Source organism: Ailuropoda melanoleuca, chromosome 2 (genome assembly GCF_002007445.2).
Source record: "Ailuropoda melanoleuca isolate Jingjing chromosome 2, ASM200744v2, whole genome shotgun sequence".
NCBI classification, from domain to species: domain Eukaryota; kingdom Metazoa; phylum Chordata; class Mammalia; order Carnivora; family Ursidae; genus Ailuropoda; species Ailuropoda melanoleuca.
In genome coordinates, this window is record NC_048219.1 from 166017597 (window position 1) to 166039306 (window position 21710).

General features: G+C 35.5%; 1 protein-coding gene across 3 annotated transcripts in view; it reads right to left on the reverse strand.

Moving 5' to 3' along the window:
- Window positions 1-21710, reverse strand: part of C2CD6 (C2 calcium dependent domain containing 6) — a 125106-nt gene that overhangs the window by 77611 nt on the left and 25785 nt on the right. The window contains exons 2-7 of one of the 3 annotated variants that reach the window (XM_034654951.1): window positions 17071-17157; window positions 13569-13620; window positions 11637-11782; window positions 8496-8618; window positions 2405-2449; window positions 1415-1483 (exon numbers count right to left, since the gene is read on the reverse strand). In XM_034654951.1, the coding sequence (XP_034510842.1) occupies window positions 1415-1483; window positions 2405-2449; window positions 8496-8618; window positions 11637-11782; window positions 13569-13620; window positions 17071-17157 (522 nt within the window). Of the gene's footprint in view, window positions 1-1414; window positions 1484-1807; window positions 1987-2404; window positions 2450-8495; window positions 8619-11636; window positions 11783-13568; window positions 13621-17070; window positions 17158-21710 lie in introns of those variants that run through there. The other 2 variants (XM_034654952.1, XM_034654953.1) reach the window with 2 other exon arrangements.

Below are 21710 nucleotides of genomic sequence, written 5' to 3' on the forward strand. Positions count from 1 at the left end.
GAACCAGGATTTGAATGCAGCTTTATCTGCCCCTCAGCGTAGTAGCCTTTTTACATTATCAAGACAGGTGAATAGGGGACTATATTACCGAAAAGTTCATAGACATAAAATCAAAATCAAGAACTCTTATTATATTTCCCACTCTTTTCCATACAATATCTCTGTTCCTTGTTTTTGGTATTATCTACCTACATAAAACAATACTTGTCTAGTTTATCTGAAAAGGAGATATCTCCCTAACAATGTGATTATTACGTTTTACTTATATTCAGACAAAAAACCTACCTCTGAAGTTGGTGCTTATAAACTATGTCACGAAAGGGACTCAACAGTTACAAGGCCAAATTCATAAGAATATAAATAAAACAGGCAGAAGGAAAAGAAAGAAAAATCAAAGCAAAGAAGGAAAAAAGATGAAAAAGATTGTGCCTAGTGGCTTTCTTCTGTGTATTACATACTTCTGATTTGAAATGCATTTTATCATTGTGATATACCATAGGCAAAATTTTAGAATAACATTTTACCAGGGGCTGCTCAGTTAATACAACAGATTTATTTAATAAAAGTAATATACTCACTCTGAATTCCTAATTTAAAAACAACCAAGACTATAAAAAATAGCAAAAAATGGAAATGAAGTTTATATGCAAAGTATAGGGGTCATACTCCCTATATAAGAAGCAGCACTGATGGGTCTAGATTTATAACTGCCCCGAAGTGGTGATAATACCCAGGGAGATGAAGGGTTCTTCACACATGCTGAGGATACATGTTGGTACAACATTTCTAGAACAATTCTTTGACAAGGTCATTGTTTTTGGACAATAATTTCCATTCTAGGAATATAGCCTAGGGACATAATAAAAGGACAGGACACTGGTTACTATACAAAAATTTTCACTGGAACATGGATATATGCAATGAATTTAAAGGGGCAGGACAAAGCTAGGAAGATAACTTCTTTGAACATATTACTCTCTTAATAAATCAAGGAGGGCTCAAGTAACACCAGACGTTGAAATAACCATGGAGGTAAGGAGCATATGTGATCAGAGTAAAAAACATTATGCAAATATAATCGATGGCTCCATTTTTAATAAGCATTTTTGGATCTAAAAATCCACACTCTTCATATACTTAAAATAATTTTGTTTTCCACCACATGAAAACACCGACATACAAAAACTAAGTTTTCTGATAAAGGCATTTTGAATAAAAGATTATCTTAAAATGTATATGGAAATTTTAAAAATGGTAATTTCATTTTTCCTGAGGATGGAGAAAAACAGCATTCTTTTAAAAACATTTTTTAAAAATATGTATTTTAAAAATTTTATCTAACTGGAAAACATAGAGGCTCAGAAGAGATCTGACTGAAGAATTGTAGAATAATTTTTAAAAGAGAGGAACTAACCTGATGTGAAAATCCGTAACCAAAGTTTCCATACGAGAACATAAATTCCACCTTCACCTTGCAGATAAGCTAAACACAGAGCAAATTTATTTTATTGTTTGATCGGAAAGGTATTTTAATGAGAAAGGGATAGCAAGTAACATTTTTATTTCACAAATCTATGTTAGAAAAACCAAAGTGTGACTCTCCTTATTAAAAAAAATTCACACAAGAAACTGCTACAGACGAATCTATGGAGTTCCTGAAATGTTAAAAACTTTATGTTAAAGAATATATGATTATGATATAGAAAATATCAACTTATAATTAATAGGATTACCCTGAGATACACACACATACACATCTACACACATATGAGTATACATGCATATGTTTTTTTAAGTATTTACTCACATTTCCCCTACCTCCACTTCCATTTCCAGGCAAAGTTTTTATTTAGACAAGTGATTTCATCTCTCTGAACCTCAACTTGCTCAAATGTGAAATGAAGGAGGGTGTCAGAGGTTATGACCTCAAATGTCCATCATTCTCTTTTTCATAAAGTTCCTTGTCTCTGTTCTGGCTATTGGAGGCAGATGTCTCTCTGAATAGATCAATTAATCAAAATAATAATTTTAAGTATTTAACAAGAAATTCAAGTGAGAACTGTAAACAACTCTTTAGAATCTCCCCAAGGAGAAAAATATTTCCTCGATTAAAGCTGTGCAGTCAAAGCAGCAGCTAGGGCGTTTTACTCTCTTGTTCAATGATTTCAATTTTCCTGTTCATCATTTAGCAGTAAGGTAGCATCATTAAAAAAAAAAAAGTGGAGATGAAGATTTTGTGAGCAAATATTTTTCTTTCTGTTTAATACATTTCCATTAATTCGAACAGTGACTGGTAGGGTAACAGCAAATAAAAACACTATCAGAGGTTAAAACAATATCAGAGTAAAGTTATATGAAATGTTAAGTGTATGCACAAAACTGGAAATTTCAGTAAAGTTCTTACCGTGTTTTTATTCAACATTTCAAATTCTTCAATAAAGCACCCTTTCTGGAAAAAAGTAAAAAAAATAAAATTCTCAAATGAGAGTCACTCATGTAGTCATCTGTATATAATCTAAACCATTTCACAAATTTTGAAAAATCAGGTAATGATTTTTTAACACACATGTTAACTTAATAGCTAAAATACAACTATAACAAACATTTGGAAGAAAATAAAATTTCTAGGCTGAACCAAAAACAAATGTTAATATTTACATTTATGTTTTAGACAAAAATGTTCCTGCTAGTTGTAGTTCCCCTTTCTCTAAGTCTTAAGGAACTGCCATGCCTGCACTCCCTTTTGTGGGGTTTAACATAAAGGTGCACGAATACCTGACTCGTGATAGAACTGAGGGCCCCTCTCATCCCTCGGGGACCGCTGGGATCTTTCTGACCAGGTAAACCTTGGGTATCCTTGGTCACCACCTCCGGTCATCTCTGCTGTGCTATCAGTCCTCCTGTCTAATCCACCATCCACGGTCCCCTTTCTTCCCAGCATTTCCCACTGCAGTTCATGGCATCCCCATTTCATGGTTAACAAACAACCTTACACCTTTAACTGCTCCACCAAACATTCCTCTGTGCTTTACTTCAGACTTGGCTTACTAAGGATGCTGCTTCCCACACAGACGCCTCAAGTGAAGGCCCACATACCTCAATGCCAGGAGGTGGAGTTGCATCCTCCACACTCCTCTTCTATTGCTTCCAGATCGTATTAGTTCACACAGATATTAACAATTTTCCATTTTTAAGCTTCATGTTGTCTGGCATGTGTTTCAGACATTCTGGTCACTAATTCTCGTTTAGTGAAAACCTCAACACCTGGTTCACACATCCTCTCCACCCCCCAAAACCTAGCAAGCTGTAGAATCATTTATTTATTTATTTATTTATTTATTTATTTATTTATGTATGTATATTTTATTTCTTTGACAGAGAGAGAGCATGCACACAGGCACAAGAGAGGGCACAAGCAGGGGGAGCTGCAGGCAGAGGAAGCTGCAGGCAGGAGAGGGAGAAGCAGACTCCCCAGTGAGCAGGGAGCCCAATCCCAGGACCCTGGGAGAATGACCTGAGCCGAAGGCAGGCACTTAACCAACTGAGCCACCCAGGCGTCCCTGAAGAACCCATTTCACACCTGCCCTCTCAGTTCCTGGTGAAGCCACATAATGAAGGAAATAATAGCTGCTCATACAATGGCAGACGTCACACAGAATTAGCATATGTGTTCTTCATATAAAATCATAAGATGTCTCAGAAAATTCATAAATAACTGAAATCGATTTCCTTAATGATCCTGTCAATCTGCCCTTTATGGCTTCTTGCTCTTGATAGCGTCCCTTTTCCCAATGTGGGGAGTGGGGGAACATCTCACTGTTCCAAGACTGCCTTTTTCTTCTCTTTTATAAACTGTGCCTCTAAGCTCTTTTGATGAAAGAGCTTGATTGATCTACTGATTGATTTATCTCCCTCAGATATAAAGTTTTAGTCATACTTCTAACTATAGTAAATGTCTTTGAGTTTTTTCTGTAGGTCTCACTGAGATCTGCCCAATTAAGTCTCCATTGGAGCCAATTAAAATATTCATCCTGAAAGTGCACCTCATCTAAATCCACTGAGTTTTATCCTTGCCTTCCCTCAGCTCCTCTGCTGAGTTTCAATGTGTGGCAATGAGCTATTTGGCAACCTGTCCTGAATTTGGCTTTACTCTGCCCAAAGCAAGTTACATGTCTAAGCCTAGTCCAAGAAGGGCTGGCAGGGGGATGCTACTAGACTGCTCAAAGGTAAGGGTAGAGGGAGGTATGATTCTTTAGGAGGCATTACTCTAATAACCCATATCTTTAAATTCTCTCTTGCCTTTTCAAATAATTGCAGTGGCTACCAATCTTTCTAACTGTTGCATTTATCACTTAGTCCTAGGCTTATCTGGTAAGGATCATATATTCAAACCAATAACCACAAGTAGTACTACAGTTCATCCCAAAATTAATAATCACTTTCCTGTTATAATCTATACAGGAATATTATAAACTCCAATATACTTATGTGCCTTAACTGGACCCTAGGCCTTGACAATTAGCTAATGTTTCTGATTTCCCTAGAGCCTCAAAGGAATCCAAAACATACAAGAAGAAATAAGGGATTCATGTCACAAGCTACAGATCAATAATTTTTTACAAAGCTATGCAAAACCTACTATGTGATTTTTAACATTCAAGTCAAGGTCTTTGTTCTCCCCAATAGGTCCAATTATATTCAGAACCATGAGAGACTATGGACTCTGGGAAACAAACTGAGGGCTTCAGAGGGGAGGGGGTGGGGGATTGGGATAGGCCGGTGATGGGTATTAAGGAGGGCACATATTGCATGGAGCACCGGATGTTATACGCAAATAGTGAATCATGGAACACTACATCAAAAACTAAGGATACATTGTATGGTGACTAACATAACATAATAAAAAATTATTATAAAAAAAAGAAAGTAATGGATAGTAATTGGTAATCATAATAATACATTTATGTCCTCTTCATGTATACCCCTGAAATAATTGTCATGCACTCAAATGGCTCTCCCATGCTTCCGAACATGACCTGTAGTTTGGGTATGGTCATCAGGTCTTCCCAATTCATCTGAGTACTAGACTTGACCAGTCTGCATAAGGAATTCTATCCTAGCGAGTAGTTCTAGAATTAAATATAATCTACCCTTGCAAGTGATCCAAAAAGCAAATGATACAGCTCAAGCTTTTGAGACAAATCAGCATAAATTTGTGGATTAGAATCATTCTAGGTTATAATACTTTCCTTGACCTTTCACTGTCCAGTGTGGTAGAATTTCTATGCAGTAGCCTATGCCTCTTGCTGTACCCAAGTAAATACTTCAGGAAAAATAGAATCATTAATAAATTAAGAGGCCCTCACAAAAAGATATTCAACATTATTGGCTATTAGGTAAGTACAAATTAATGCCACAATGAGATATGACTACAAACCTATCAGAATGGCTAAGGTATAAAATGGTGGCAACACCAATGCTGATGAGGGTGCTGAGAAAATGGATTGTTCATTTCTGGTGGAGATGTACAATGAATGGCCTAGTCACTCTGGAAAACAGTTTGGCATTTCCTTTAATGACTATACATGCAAATATCTTACAAACCAGAAATTTATCTGAGAAATGAACATTTAGGTTCATACAAAAACCTGTACATAAATGTTTACAGCAGCTTTAGTCAGAACAGCCCCAAACTGGAAACCCAGATGTCCTCCAATGGGCAGAAGGTCAAACACACTGTGGTACATTCACACCCTGCAGAACTACTCAACAACAACAAAGAAATGAACTAGTGATACATGCAACAACCTGGATGACTTCCCAGAGAATCACGCTGAGGTGAAAAAACCCAACACTAAAAGGTTACACACTACGTGATTCCATTTATATAATATCCTGGAAATGAGAGAATTACAGAAAGGAGGAACAGATTAGTGGTTGCCAAGGGTTACGGAGGGGGCAGAGGCATGAGGGAAGGAGATGCAGCTATAAAAGGCAACAGCATGAGAAACCGTGGGGGAGGTGGCACGTTCCCTATCTCGGCTGCGATTCATTTCGGTACTGTAGTTTTGAAAGATGTTACCGTCGGGGGAAACTGAGAAAAGGATACAAAGGATCTATTATTTCTTTCAAGTGCATGTAAATCTACAATTATTTCAAAAGAAAAGTTTGAGGGTTTTTTTTGTTTTGTTTTGTTTTTAAAAAGGCCACGTGTCTATTTAAAGTGGGCCAAATTCATCCATGGGACTTATTCTCCATTAGACCTAGTTTAAATAGAGTGGATACAAAGTGGATTCAAAAAATTTATTATTGGGATGCCTGGGTGGCTCAGTCAGTTAAGCATCTGCCTCCAGCTCAGGTCATGATCCCAGGGTCCTGGGATGAGTCCCACATGGGGCTCCCTGCTCAGTGGGGAGTCTGCTTCTCCCTCTCCCTCTGCCTGCCACTCCCCCTGCTTCTGTGCATGCTGCTCTCACTCTCTCTCTCTCTGACAAAGAAACAAAATCCTTTTTAAAAATTATTATATTTGTGATTATCTCATGGTTCTTGTTTTCCTCTATTGTCTGATATTCAGATGGTTAGATATTATTATACAGTCGTCTCTCCAAGGTAACATCTTGCTAATGAAACTGCATCAAAACTAAAACAAAAACAAGCTAAAAACACCAAACTCCTCACGGTCAACTTTTTACTTCTAGGATCTGAGTTTGACCACAAGAGAGTAACATAGGAATTCCAATAAGTAAAACGACAAATTCTTAAGGTAGAAGTGCCTACAGAAGAATGCTGACAGATTTACACACAGACAGCATATCTTGAACATACCACACCGAAAATCATAAGACTTTTTGGGAAAATCCACAAATAACCAAAATTGCTTTCCCTGACGACTCTGTCCATTACATAATAATGGTCTCTTTACCATATGTGTAGCAATTCATCAGAGACTCATAGAGAGCAATTCATAATGTTGAGACTCTTTGCAGAAACGCACTGGAAGGTAGGTTCAAGAAAATTCACTGCAACAATGAGCATAATAGTAAAAAAAAAAAAAAACAGAAAACGATCCAAATAGCCATCGACAAATTTAGAGATTTATTGATCTATTTTAGAGAGCGAGTGAGCATGCAAGCAGGGAGAGGGTGAATCGCAAACGGACTTCCCACTGAGCACAGAGCCCAACTCAGGGCTTGATCCTATGACCCTGAGGTCATGACCTGAGCTGAAATCAAAAGTGAGACACTTAAATGATTGAGCAACCCAGGTGCCCCTGACCTTAACTTTTTAAAGAATCTAAGCTGGTATGTCTCACATCATATATTTATCATATATCATCATGGTATTAACTTTTTCCGTATCCCCTAAATTCCTATAAACTAAAAGTTAGATTTAGACTCAGCTTGGTTAGATTTGGGGTAAACATTTTTGATGAGAACAATTCATAGGTAATGCTGATACTTCATACCGTACTGCCACAGGGAGCATATGATGTTAAGTTGTCCATACTTACTTATGTTAAGTTCAAGCTCTTGGTTGAGGCGGTAACCAAAACTTCTGTTGTAGAGGCACCTTTTCCCCTTTGAAACAATTAATCTGTAGACTGTATATTTTAAGTAGCATTGCTAAGTCTTGATTGAACTAATCATCATTCACTTTTACAAAGAACTGCAAAATGGTCAATCTGTAATTCCATCATTCTTTCTACACTGACATTCTTCTATTTAAAAGTTTTTAAATTCCATTTTTCTTCCCCTCCCTTTTTTTCTTAAGATCACAAAGATTTACAGATTTTCCTTTATTCAGAATTTGTAATGATATTTTTGATGTTGGAATTATCCTGAAATTGGCCAACAGGAGCCCCTGCAATCTGGCTCCTATGTCCTTTGATATAACTCCATTAGTCCTTGAAGGCTTCCTTGCTTTGCGTCCTAACAAATATTCCTAAAAATCCTTCAGATGGTTTATATTTGTTCACTAATCAGTTAGTTCTCTTCCTTTGAGTCCAGAGCAGTATGGCTGCTGGAAAGTGAGAGGGTAATCCCAGACAGGAGAAAGCAAGAGAGAAGGAAAGACAAAATGTGTGTACAAACCCTGTCCCCAACTCTGGCAGACCCCTAAACAACACAGGCCCAGGGCAGACAGCAAGCGGCCCAGCTAAGGAGAAAAGAACTGAAATTTGGGCTGTCAACTAAGAGGGTTTGTGGTTTGAGTCCTGTTTAAAAACATTCCAGAAAACATAATAAAACATGCTTATTAGTCTTCTAGGTTTTATCATTGCCCTTCCACACAATAAATCTTTTAAATATTAGGCTGTTTCAAGCCAACTCTTTTTTTTTTTTTTTAATATAGCCAGAGGGAGACATTGTTTCCTAAGCATATGAGTTTGCAGGTAGATAATAAACCAAAAGGAGTCCATCCAATATAGATAAATTATAACAACAAACACCAACTGGACAATGTGATACCATGGCGAAAAAAATAACCTTGATACTTACCTGAATTACATCATAAAGGTGCACCTGAACACTCCCTAATAAGAGAGGATATTTTTCTGTATTTTCATATTGCATTAGTTCCAAGTAAATATTATTCCGCTCATCATCTTGACGCCTGGGAACCTTGATATAAAATACATATGAAAAGAATCATCACATTTTCAGTCTGAATTTCAGATATAATTTCTGAATAAGTACATCCATAAACTAGATTTTGTTGTATACCCACCTAATGGTTAGTTTTCACATGTTATTAGCCTTATAACTTCTCAATCGCACAGTTACATATACCCTAATGTCAACAAAAATTAGGATCTTGTTATGTGTAACATCAATTACAGACTTTTGAAACATGCACTGCCTACATTCTCTTTTTAACTCTACACAAAAGTTTAGCCTCAACACTCTACTGAAACTGTATTATAAAAGGTAACCCAATAACCAGTATCCAACCCAGATAATCTAGGTAATACAAATAGCCAATATCAAAAGACATCCAACATCCTTTCCAGTCTTTGTTCAATAACTTATTGATAAAATGTATCCCAAAGTATAAAATGCATAATTTTATTTTATCCAAGTTATATAAACACACAGTTTAAAAATCAAACAGTTCTACAATGGTTAAAAAGCAAACAAAAGCAACTTTTTTCTTCTCCCACGTTTAATCTTTTTTCTGTATTTTATGATGTTTTGACATCTTAAAAAGCCGGGCCAGAGACAGACTTTCTCACCCTGGGCTAGCCAACTCCTAGAGATAGCAAAGGGTTTAGTGAGATGGAGGCACATCTTTCATATGCAAACCAATCCCCAAATTATAGCCCTAACCACTTCCTAATCTATCTCTCACATGGAGCCAGTATTTCCCTGGCCCTAAATCATCCCAGGACAAGGAACCAAGCAACTAGGGACTACCCTACTGCCTAAAGCCTGTGGGAATTATTCAAACTAGCCAATCCTAAATTTTTGACTCTGCTCTGCATTGCTTTCTCAAGAAAACCCCAGTAAAGGCTTTAGCCTAGGCTCTCTCCTCATTTCCATCCTCTGGCTCCTGACCACTCGGATACTTCCCCTGAAGCCTTAGATAGTGTGGTGTGCTGTGTCCCTTTCTTCCCTTCTTTCAATGGCATTAGCCCCTATGTGTCATCATTTAGTCATACCTCTATAAAGTAAATTCTGGGTATGATTTTACAACACTATCCTAAACCAGCCCCTAATTTCCACTCCTCAGAAATCACCTTTCAAGTTTTAAAGTGATTTGTCTGGTTTTTGCCAGGAAATCATGTTTCTAAGTAACATGCTTATATTATTATTAAGTGATATTTTAGTTTTAGATACTATCAAGAAACTGCTTATTGTGGAAGAAAAATATTAACTTTCAACACCCTCCCCCAAATTTTCACATTCTCTTCCTTTCATCCCTCCAATATATTATATATAGATCATACCTTTTTTTATTAGACCAATACTTAGTGTTATTGTGTATATGTAACTATTTTTCGGAGTTTAACAATATAATTACAACTGTATTTCCTTTTCTCTATCACTTCTTTATTTCCCTTAGGGTTAATATGTATTTTGCACTTTTATTTTTGTTTCCTTGTGTAGTTTTCCATGTAGTTATTACTAAATCATTCCCAAACTTTCCATAGTTCCATTAAAATTCTCCTCTTAATGTGCTCAAACTAACAGGTCCTCTTAAAATAAGGAAAAAGATTTTGATTGTGCTAATAAAGATAAGCACCTTATTAACTTATATTATTTTCCAGTATTAATTCCAAGTTTTATTTAAGTGGACATACACCCACAAAATTCTTGAAAACCTTGGCAAGCTCAGGAAAACTATTTGCAAAGTAAAATAAATAGCATAGATCGCCTTTAGCAAAACTACGCCTGTTTTTTGGTGTTTTTTTTAAAAACTATGCTTAAAGAACTATCTTCAATACTGAAGACTTAAGCAAAATAAAGTTTTGAAGATTAAAACCGAAGGTTAAAAATACAGAGCACTGAGGGAATGTTTTAGGATTTCACTAAAATTTAACCAGTATAATAAAACTATTAGGACTAACGACTGGACTAATCAATGAATCCTACAGCTACATGAAATAGTGTTGCTCTCACTTAACGAAAACTCTAAGATACATTTAAGATTCTAAGCTTAGCTGTAAAGAGACACAAATTCTTAGCATAGGAAACTCTGGTGTGACAAGAAGTTTAATAAGGTGTAGTCTGAAGCCAGACTGACTCCATTCCCAGCTCCACCACTTACTAGTTCTAGGGCCTTAAGAAAGTTCTTCTACCTAACAGTACCTGTTTCCTCATCTGTAAAATGAGGATTATAATAAAAGAATATATATATTTTGGGGGATTGTTATAAAGACTAAATAAGTTAATCCATGCAAACCAATTAGAGTTTATATAAGAAGAAAGGAGAGAGGGAAATGAGGAAATGAAATAAAGAAATGGTATGCTCTGGACTGAACATTTGCATCCCCTCAAAATTCATATGTTGAAGCCTAAATCCCCAGTGTGATGGTATTTGCAGGTGTGGTGTTGGGGAGGTAGTTAGGTCATCAGGGTAGAGCTCTCATGAGTTGAATTAGTGCCCTTACAAGAAGAGACCCAAGAAAAGATGATCTCTTTGCTCTCTGCCATGTCACTATACAATGAGAAGATGCTCATCGGGAAATCAGAAAGCAAGCTCTCACCAGACACCAGATCTGCTGGCACCCTGATCCTGAACTTCCTCCCTCCAGAAAGCTGAGAAATGAATGTCTGTAGTTTAAGCCACCTCACCTATGGTCATTTGTTATAGCAGCCCAAGCTAAGACAGGGTGGAAGAGGATAGAGAGGAGAAGAGCAAGACAGAGAAGAATGCATGTTTGATGAACACTCAGAACCACAGACGGTGAGATCTTAGGGAAGAAGAACATCAAGATTATGCATCTTGTAGTAAGTTGTTTATTTAAAAAACAACAACAACAACAATATAGCCCATAGTGCAGAAATAGAATACTGTAAATAAATAAAAAGGCGCTGCATTTGTTTCTTTCCTATCTCTAAAAAAAGGATATAATTAGCGTAGACTATTTGAAACTGTAAAAATGCATTCTTATATCCAGAAGAGAACTTTAACATTACCTGTACAGAAAAGTACTTTATGTCATCAAAATTAATTGTAGTGCTCTTTTCCTCATTTTGGGATAGCAAGCTACACATTTTTGTACATTTCACAATGTTGTTTATAGAGATGCGAATGAACAAATTACTGTAATGTTGTAAAATGACTGAAAATAGATATTGAGGAAGGAAATTTTGTTGTAATTGTACAATAACACATTATAAAATTAATCCACTAAACAATTCAGGCAAAACCTAAGAATCAATCAAATAAAGAAAGTAATTGTAGAGTATATTAAACAATTTTAAAAGTCTTTTAAAATAGTATTTTTGTCCATCAATGGTAGGCACAATGTAAGTAGGAAAAGGAAGGTTGATTATTATTCAGATCACTTCTCATATTTCCATCCTCACATTTCCATACAAACTTTTGCAAATGTTTCTATATATTATCATTTTTTGAGAGAGAGAGAGAGAGTGTGAGCTGCGGGGCAGGGGGTTGGGGGGAAGGAAGAGAACTTAAGCAGGCTCCATGCCCAGTGTGAGTGACCCTGAGGTCATGACCTGAGCCGAAATCAAGAGTCAGATGCTTAACCAACTGAGCCACCCAAGAGCCCCTCTATGTATTATTTTTTAAGGTGACTAAACATTTACAATATATAGTTAAAAACTCTTTTGAGCATAATTATGTAGAAATGCAAAAATTCAAAAGTCACTTGAGTTATTTTTAACATTAAAACAACAAAATTTAAAGCAGTCTATTCTTTAGACTATTCTTTAGACTAAAGCGGTATGTCTATTCTCTTATTCATTTCACTACATACTTAAGTATTCTATACTGTATTTTTATCATATGTAGCACTCCATGCATTAAAACAATTTTGTTTTATGATTTAACTAATTATCTTCAAAAATCTCTTCATGTAGAATTCTCTTCAATAATTCACTTTATAGGGGCAGCTGGGTGGCACAGTCCATTAAGCATCTGCCTATAGCTCAGGTCATGATCCCAGGGTCCTGGGATCGAATCTCACATCGGGCTCCCAGTTGAGAGGGGAGTCTGCTTCCAACCCTCTGCTCCTAGCCCCCCACACTCATGCTCTCTCTCTCATAAAAATAAATGAAATCTTTAAAACAAATAATTCACTTTATATAAAAAAGAAACACCAAGTCTTCATAATGAGACTGGTTTTATGCCATGATAAATCTGATAATGAGCAGTTTATTTGAAAGCACCAAGATAAATAAACCCTTCAAACATCGTTTAAGACAGCACAATTATTACGTAGAAATAATTAGTATTATCATCTAAGATACATATTTTTCCTCTAACTTATATGGTGATTGAGATGGATTACAGATGGGTGAAAAACTTTTTTCACTTTGCACATCAAAAAATGGAGTTTATTTTCCTCTGCTCTTGAATCTAGCCTGGCCCTGTGACTACTTTAATATGCAGTGGACATGGCCAGGGCTGGGTCTAGGACAGGGTAAGAGAGGCACCAGCCATGGTCCAAAATTTAAGGGGACACCAAAAACTTCAGTAATCAAAATAAATAATATTTTATTGTAATATTTTTTAAAAGATCAAAATTAATGCAGAAAAAAAATACGATGGAAAGATGGAAAGACCTTGGGACTCTATGGAAAGAGAGAAAGGTCTAGCCATTTCAGCTTCCTAGCTAAGTCCATTCTTCCAGGCATCCTCACTGAAGCACCAGACATGTAAATGAGCCATTTTAGATATTCTAGCCCTTTTGAACTGCCAGCTGACCGCAGAGCCTGCTGTGATCATGAGGAGAAGTAGCACCTAGTGAATACACATCGTGATTGATAATAAAATGGTGAAGGGTTTAAGCCACTAAGTCTTGGAGTGTTTTGTAATGCAGCAATACATAACTGAAACAGACATGTCTGATCACAGTACGGCTCTTAAATCAAAAGAAAGGATACTCCTAGGTGTGAGATGTCTGCAGTTCTTTATATGAACAGCAAGGCAGCCAACCTAAAACAACCAAAATAAAAACACAGCAAATGAATTTTTAAAAGTTAATTTTTCTTCCATTTTATTCTATACCAAACAACATATATTTTAAAAGCTCCACTTTGCTAGTTTCTCTTATTAAAACATTGTTTCTCATTAGAAATATCTAGTTAATGGAAAACACCAAAACAGAAATACAGAAGAAAAATAGCAGGATTTATTCAAAGTAAAACTAAAATGAACAAGAATAGCAAATAATGAATCATGGAACACTACATCAAAAAAATAAAAATAAAAATAAAGCCTGGCTACCAAAAACTTAAAAAAAAAAAAAAAAAGAACAAGAATACAAAGCGAGAAAAAAAAAAGAGCATTATTGACTTAAATCCAACCATCACTCTTTGAATCACTGTTATTTTATATTAGGTGAGAACTGACAAAGCATAGCATGCTGCATATAATAACAAAAAATATGCCTTGCTTCAGATGGGCTTTTTTATTCAGTATCCTAAAACCACTCTATTCATTCAACATTCATTCATTCACTACAATGTCCCAAGGACTGTGAATAATTCATTCTCTCTTGAACAAAGTATTTCTAAATTTAAAGAAAATTATACCTCCTGTTTAAGCATAAAAGCAAATATAAAATGAATACTGGAATATCTGAATACTGATTTGCATTATCAGCCAAATATATTTAGCCATGTTTGGTCTTAAAAACCAAGTAAAAACAATAGCAATATTACATTAAACACTGTGAAACAACAACAACAAAATGGCCCAATAGTATTTTTAAATGTATGTAAATAATTTTTAAGATTTGGTTTTAAAATAATACAGAAAAAGAAATTAGCATCCAGTATTTAATTAAAAGACTATGGTATATGAATGATGAAATCCCAAGAAGAAAGTACTCTGGTCTACTTCTTTTTTTTTTTTAAAGATTTTCTTTATTTATTTGACAGAGATAGGACAGCCAGCGAGAGAGGGAACACAAGCAGGGGGAGTGGGAGAGGAAGAAGCAGGCTCCCAGCAGAGGAGCCTGACGTGGGGCTCGATCCCGCAACACCGGGATCACGCCCTGAGCCGAAGGCAGACGCTTAACCGCTGTGCCACCCAGGCGCCCCTACTCTGGTCTACTTCTTAAGGACACTTTGATATGAAATGTTATGTTAAAGGAAAGGTTGTAAGTTTCCAAATCAAATGTATGTAATGCATATTACACGATCTAGGCAGAATTTTAAATGGCACTGCCATAGGTAATTCCATGAATCATTTTTATTTCTTAAAATTAGAGTTATACATGAGGAGGGTAAAACAGGGAAGTATTACTACAATGTTGTATTGCATAATGCTATACATTAACATTCTGTCATAAATCACTGCCTGCCTGCCAAGTGTTAAACATGAAGCCATGGGTAACTTAACTTCCCTTATATTTTAGTAGCTCTTTATACTTTTATATCATAGTCCATATAAAACAAAAAAAATTTCTATTCAAATATATTTTTATTTAAATTTAATTAAGCAACATATATTAAGTACATCATTAGTTTCAGAGGTAGAGTTCAGTGATTCATCAGTTGCATATAACACCCAGTGCTCATCACATCACGTGACCTCCTTCATGCCCATCACCCAGTTACCCCATCCTCCACCCACCTCCCCTCCAGCAACCCTCAGTTTGTTTCCTATAGTTAAGAGTCTCTCACGGTTTTTCAAATATAGAAAAATATTTAACACTTAAAAATATAATGATGACCATTCCCAGGCTGTGGATAACAAATGTTGCCACAGATTCTGAGACCCGTCTGTGGCCCAAAGCTATAACCAAGTCAACATCTTCACCAACCCACCAAATGCACATAAAACAGGAAAGCAACTAGAACGTGTTCACAAAAGAACTTTAGGGGCCCAATTTTAAGACAGGCTTTTTCACATTTTTTTCTGAAAAAGGGCTCTATCAGAAAGGGGAATCATGGGCTGTGATGTAGCTATCATTGCAGACACATGTACAAGCCTTGCCAAATACCCCAGAATAAATCACAGAGGTTTCAGAAAGTCATGTGACCAATCATACACTGAGAGGAGGTATCACATGCTGAACATCTGTCAAAAACTTCCAGATGACTTTTAAAAGAAGGTTATTAACGTCTAGCAATATGTAATTCAACTAAGGAAAAGAGAAACTATGAAGTTAGGAAGTGTGAATGAAATCAAAGTATCAATTCTGAAGGAAGGTAGATATCATACTCAAACGTATGGGTTACGGAAATCAGTACGTCAACATAATGGCATGCGTAATAGCTTACAGCTGAAAGTGATTTCAAGGAATCCTTTTCTAAGTTTAGATTCGAACAGTGACTTTGTAATATCCGAAAACGCTATATAATTAGGTGGATAAAGGCACACTGTGCTTGTTTTGTAGAAACAAAACGTATACACTTAGTCTTAATTTTTCCCCCAAAAATCATGGTGTTAAATTCATCATATATTTTTTAATCAAGAAAATGTACAGTATATGATAGGATCTAGAGAAGAAGGCCAAGAGAAACTGTCACTTCATACCCAGTAACTATTCTAATGATGTTCAGGAACAGAAATAACTGGGGCGCCTGGGTGGCTCAGTCGTTAAGCGTCTGCCTTCCGCTCAGGGCATGATCCTGACGTTCCCGGATCAAGCCCCACATCAGGCTCCTCCACTGGAAGCCTGCTTCTTCCTCTCCCACTCCCCCTGCTTGTGTTCCCTCTCTCACTGGCTGTCTCTCTCTCTCTGTCAAATAAATGAATAAAAAAAAATCTAAAAAAAAAAAAAAGGAATAGAGATAACTGTAACAGAATACCACACACACTTGACAGTTCTAAATATACATAGATCTCATGTCCTATACTGTATAGCACCCAAAAGAAAAAAAACAGATTTTTCTGGTTCTCAGCCTAGATATTTGGCCGTACCTGTGTGTTTGTGTGTATGTATACGATTCATGAGTATGTTTGCTTTTATTCCTGGGACTTACTATTTTTTTGGATGAGGGAAAGGTGTGGGGTCAATTTTCAAATCATAGCTCAAAGGCTCCTAAATCTGACGATAAATGCAATCACCTGACCAGCACAATAAAAATACTGAATCTTAGGCCCCATTCCCAGATTCCAAGTTAGCAGATCTTAGGTGGGGGACAAGAATCGACGTTTTTAAAAAGTATCCCACATGATTCTGACATAACTAGATTTTGGGAATCCCTATATAGAAAACATTTCTTTTTTCTGTGCATCAAGATGTTTTCCATAATTTCAGTGATTATAGGATGCTTTTCTGACTCAATGAAAAAATAAAAAATTTCACAAATGTTGTCAGAGAGAATCATTCTCTATATACACTTTTTGATTATCAAATAATAAATATTAACTAGTCTTCACATAAAATAAGAAATAATTTGTACAGGTTTATGGAGGAATAGTCTCACATACCACATCCCCAAATGGTACCAAAGTTGGCACTTCAGGTGTTATTTCCAGTTCTTTACTTTCAGACCCTTTAAGAGTTTTTCTCAGCATCTGTGATGTAAATAAAATAAGACTTTAGAAGGCAAAGAAGAAATAGATAAAAGTGTATTTCAACAAATATTTTATGAGTATCTACTAAGTAACAAGTATTATTCTAGGCAGTGGAATATTAATATGAGTAGAAATCTCATCCCTACCTTCAATAAGTTTATCAATAAGTTAGAGAAACAAAATGTAAGCAATTAAATATAAAATCATTAAGGGAATCATGAGAGAGGAGAGGAAGTGCAAAGTACCATGACTAATGAGCTCTGCTTGCTAACTAAAAATGACCATCATTATCACATTTTATTCTTAATCTGATGTGGATTGAGAACTATATCCCATAGATGGCAGTGATCCTGCTTGCAAGTTATTCCAATATTCATTCAATCAGCCACAGAAGGAACTGCAATTTAATACTTTGGAATAGTAGGTAAACGGGAATGGAGGAATGGACAAATGGCTTTTGGTTTTGAGTTGTGTGATTTCCTCCAGAGTAACTTCACTAACAGATATTTGTGGGTTGGTATTTAACTTTGTTCTTAAGAGCTCTGGTCACTACACATGATGGTTAGCTTTTAAAAATTACAAGACATTTTAGTATAGATTTTAAAGGTAAAGCGAGAGAGAAGGAAGGTGAATGGAGGGGAGAAATGAGGGGAATATGGGAAAACCTATGACAAATCTAACTTGAAAAGAAGAATTGTATTTATTCCCAAATTTTGCTAACTTGAATCAACATGGTCTTACTTATAAACATTAACTTCCCAGGAATCTGTTGTTTTGTATCTTTTTAAGAATCAACTGTTCAATTTTTGATGTATATAATAAATCCTCAGTTATGTTGAAATTTTTGCTTCAAAGTATATAACAAACACTTTAGTTGTACTGAAAAAATTCGTTGTGTATATGTTGGGTCGTTTTGCTATTGCTGCATCTGATTGGCTTAATGGGTTTATATATATGATTTTTATATATTTGTATAATTTGTAGTTTAAGGTAACGGAGTGACAATTACTATATTCTCACATAAACACCAACCCGTGGTACATTATATGTATATTCAGTGTGGACCCTCATGCTTTCTAATGTTATGATAACCTTATCATGGAAGTCTACTTTGAATGTACATTTTAATAAATACAAAATAATTGTATTTTTGTAAGACCAAAGACTCAATTTATCTTTAACTACGTGGCAAAAATACTGCCTCCCCCTCCTCAGATCACTACCTTTTTATTTTCCTTTCCTTATCTGAGCAGAGTTCTCTTCAGTGGCAGCAACATGAGCAAAATAACTCTTTGCCTAAATTCTATTAGAACCTTGAACAGAAGTTCTAAAGACTAGTCTCATAAGGCCTACTTATACCACCTAGAATTTCTCCTGAAGCTGCAGAGAATTTTTATTTCAGTTAATTCGACTATGCCTTTCATCTCTGTTACTTTTGGCCCCACTCTGAGTAAAAGTCCCTCATGGCACGTCTTTTAAAAGTCTGTATATTCACTTTTATTGTTCTGCACTTCTTCCCCAGTGACCTTTTTGACCTACTCTCCTCCATTTCAGTTTTACTTGGAAACACACAAGCCTACATGCTTAGCTTTTCCAGAATATTCTTACTTCCTAGCCCTAATAGAAACCTCAGTGTCTTTACACTAATTAACATTTACTATGTGTCGGCACAACTAAATGCCTGGCACTGTTCCAGCTTGAAGTGTTCTTACCCTTAAGAAATTCAGTCTGGTGTTGAAGACAGGCGGAAAAAAAAAAAAAAATGACAAACCAATGATGGTTTCTCTATCACAAAAACAATGGCTGAAAAAATAGACTTTTATCTTTACTTTTTCTTTAGCCAACCCAGATTTCTTACATGGGAAAAAGAATAACTTATTTGATTGGTCAGATCTTCCCATTCATTCTGCAAACTACAAGTACCTGGAATTATTAACTCTAAAAAATATTTTTTGAATCCTCTTTTCCCTGCCTAGCTCAGGAGCAATGACTCTCTTTCACCCTCTGTGGTTCTGTCCCCATGAAACAAGAACACTCACAGCAGGGCCCAGGAACTATCCCCTAGAGTAGTGGAAGAAAATATCAGAATTCAACAATTTAACAAATAAGAAAGTAAGCACATATAACTAACTATAAGCAGTAGACAAATATTTTGAGGAAAAGTGTGAGTTTTATACTCAGAGAGGTCAGACCACTGCCTTCATGAGTTCAGGGTACCGTATTTGCTAGTTAAGTGGATTAACCACTCAACTAAGTACTTACCTTAAGTAGCATATTCAGTGTGTTTTACAAATAGATGAGGACTAAGCATAAAAATTTCATAGCAAAATATTTTTTAAAGTTGGCAAACATAAAGATATCCCATGTACATTCTCACAAGAAGACAAATGTTCCAAATTTGCTAACCTTTTCTGTGATGACAAATAACTATCAACTGTATGTAAACTAGCAAATATTTTAAAATGGATATTTATTAATCTGTCTTTTCAGAGTAAAATAGTGACATTTTAATGAATGTGCAAATAACTCTTTTTGAAATGAACTCATGTGAAGATAAGAGCATTTTGAAAACTATTGGAAATATTTTCATCCAATGTTATTTTCTGTGTGTGCAAATGCACTATGATCACTCTACAAGCTCATGGTATCACACTTTAGCAACTTAGAAACCATTTCCTCATTTGTTTAAAAATCTTACAAAAGAAGGGTTTCAGCAGGTTAGGAGACCATTTTTCCTTTTAAATATAAAAAAATGCAATGCCTTCCAATTAGTTTGCCAGAACTAATTACTCAGTAAAGATAACATTTTACTGATAAAATCTGGACTAAAAACTTTGCAAAGTAGAATAGAAATGAAAAATGAGCAAAGTGGTTTTACTAAGCACAACCAAGATATACCTCTTCCATGTGAAATTTCAAATCTTTGAAAGTTTCTTTTTCAAATACAGTAGCATTACAAACCATATACTGAAATAAGAAATTGCCTTAGAATGAGACCTTCAAATTACTACATCACAAATATTAAATCGTGCTTTTCAATAGTGCTTATTGAACTCTGTACCACTAATAAACAACATGGAAATCATTTTTAGAAATACTTACCATTTTTAATTTTTGTATATTGTAGACTTTATATAGTAAATTACAGTACATTTATGTAATGTAGAAATAAATATACAAACATTGGTGATAGATGTTCATATGTTCTTTATTGCTAAGACTGTGCAGTCAAAGCAATTTGGAGACTAATTCCACAGAGTCACAGCTAAATGTCTGTAATTTGTCTCACTTTCCTAAATCTGCCTTTCTGGAGGCTTTCAGCTGCCAGTTTCCATGCATAGTCCCACCTAGGCAGAGTCTGCTTAGAAGGAAGCAGGTTACCTTCTCCATTTCATACATGCTGCCTTCAATTTGAGTTGGAGGTAGGAGTTCCACAATAGTTTCCAGTTTAGACTCATTACCAGAAAGCCTTAGATAAACTGATACTCAGTTCCTCATTTGATTGTCCACTTTTTAGCAAATACTAATGTCCACAGCCCTAGAGCAAAAGGGGCACAAGAGGTAAGATTCCAGTACCAAGCCCCATCCAGGATGCCTACGAAGTATCTCAAAAACACATGGCAAAGAAGGGGGGTGGGGAGAAAGAGTGTTAGGGAAGGAGGTGATGATTACTTCAAGTTGAGTTTGAAGAGGAAAAAAATTAAGAACTAGAGGGAGAGAAGCCTAGACAAAATAAACAAGTGTGAAAGCATAAAGAAGCAAGGCATAGTTTTATTACATTATATTTATATAATGTATACTGAGATACATATACTTAGGTATAATAAGTACATATACTTACATATAAATATATAAATACTACTATACATGTAATGTATATAATACGCTTATATATTTATATATGTAAATATTATTACTTCACGATACACACACACACACACAGATGGCCATCAAATAACATGAACATGGGTTCACTAATATGTGAGTTTTGTCCAATAAATATACATATAGTACTATAAATGTATTTTCATTTCCTTATGAATTTCTTAACATTTTCCTTCCTTTAGTTTACTTTATTGTAAGAATATATAGTATATAATATACATAGCATAGAAAATATGTGTTAATCAACTGTTTATGTCATCAGTAAAGCTTCCAGTCAATGGTAGATATTAGTAAATTTTGGGGGGAATCAGGCGTTATATATGGATTTTCAACCGCATGGGGGTCAGTGTCCCTAACCCTCATGCTGTTCAAGAGTCAACTTTAAGTAACTCATCTCCTCAAAATGAACTAGAGATTCAATGCAACCAAAATCAAAGTCCCAAAAAGTTTTCCTACAGAAATTGATTAGCTTTTCCAAAAATTAATATGAAAATGGAAAACCAAATATAGCTAAGACCATCTTGAAGAAGAAAAACAAAATGAAGTATTTAAAAATTAAAGAAATAAGGACATGATTTCTTAAAGTCTGAAAGCATTAGCAAAAGTATAGATAAATGCACCAAAGAAAATGTTTAGAGTCTAGAAATAGACCCCTACATAGGCACTTC